Genomic DNA, 902 nt, shown 5'->3' with positions numbered 1-902 from the left:
GGATTCATCAGAGTAGCTTATTTTAGCTATATTCAGAGAACTGGGTTTAGTAGTAGTATCAGTCATTTGATCAGAATCTAAAAGTAGGCTATTCATAAGACCGTCGTGTTGTTACTCATCATCAAGCCATACTTACTATCCTCATTACTACTATTTCGACGGCTCATGAGTGTTAGGGCGAGCGCTACTATCACAATTGATCGATTAGATGATCGATAGCCCTCTGAAGGAGTGTGATTGCACCCTCTATCCAAGATGGCAACTGCAGCGAGTCAAAAGCAGGTCTCCAAGAAGCGTAAGTTCGTCGCCGATGGCGTGTTCTATGCGGAGCTTAATGAACTTCTCACTACTATCCTTGCTGAAGATGGTTACTCTGGTGTCGAGGTCCGTGTGACTCCTATCAAGACTGAGATTATCATCCGTGCTACTAGGACTCGTGAGGTCCTTGGTGAGAAGGGTCGTAGGATTAGAGAGCTCACTGCTCTTGTTGAGAGACGTTTCGATTTCCCTGAGAACTCCGTCGAGCTCTTTGCTGAGCGTGTCGATAATCGTGCTCTCTGTGCCCAGGCTCAAGCTGAATCACTTCGTTACAAGCTATTGGGTGGTCTTCCTGTTCGTAGGGCTGCTTATGGTGTATTAAGGTTTGTTATGGAGAATGGTGCTAAGGGTGTTGAGGTTACTGTATCTGGTAAACTACGTGCCCAACGTGCTAAGGTTATGAAGTTTGCTGATGGTTATCTCCTATCTACTGGTACTCCTAAGGAGATGTATGTTGATCAAGCTATTCGTAATGTCGATATGCGTCAGGGTATTCTTGGTATCAGAGTTAAGATTATGATGGCTTATGATCCTGAGGGTAAGAGTGGTCCCAAGACTCGTCTACCTGATGATATCACCATTCA

At 44.9% G+C, this 902-nt stretch overlaps 1 protein-coding gene across 1 annotated transcript; it reads left to right on the top strand.

Moving 5' to 3' along the window:
- Positions 1–255: 255 nt before the first annotated feature.
- Pmar_PMAR013524 (40S ribosomal protein S3, putative) lies at positions 256–856 on the top strand (the record flags this gene model as incomplete). Its single annotated transcript, XM_002767880.1, has 1 exon — positions 256–856. A coding segment is annotated over one exon (601 nt), but the record flags the coding sequence as incomplete, so codon positions are not given.
- Between the last annotated feature and the right edge of the window lie 46 nt (positions 857–902).

Source organism: Perkinsus marinus, assembly GCF_000006405.1.
Source record: "Perkinsus marinus ATCC 50983 genomic scaffold scf_1104296969628, whole genome shotgun sequence".
Taxonomy (NCBI): Eukaryota; Perkinsozoa; order Perkinsida; family Perkinsidae; genus Perkinsus; species Perkinsus marinus.
The sequence above is the reverse complement of the archived record's forward strand: the minus strand, read 5'-3'. Positions and strand labels throughout refer to the sequence as shown.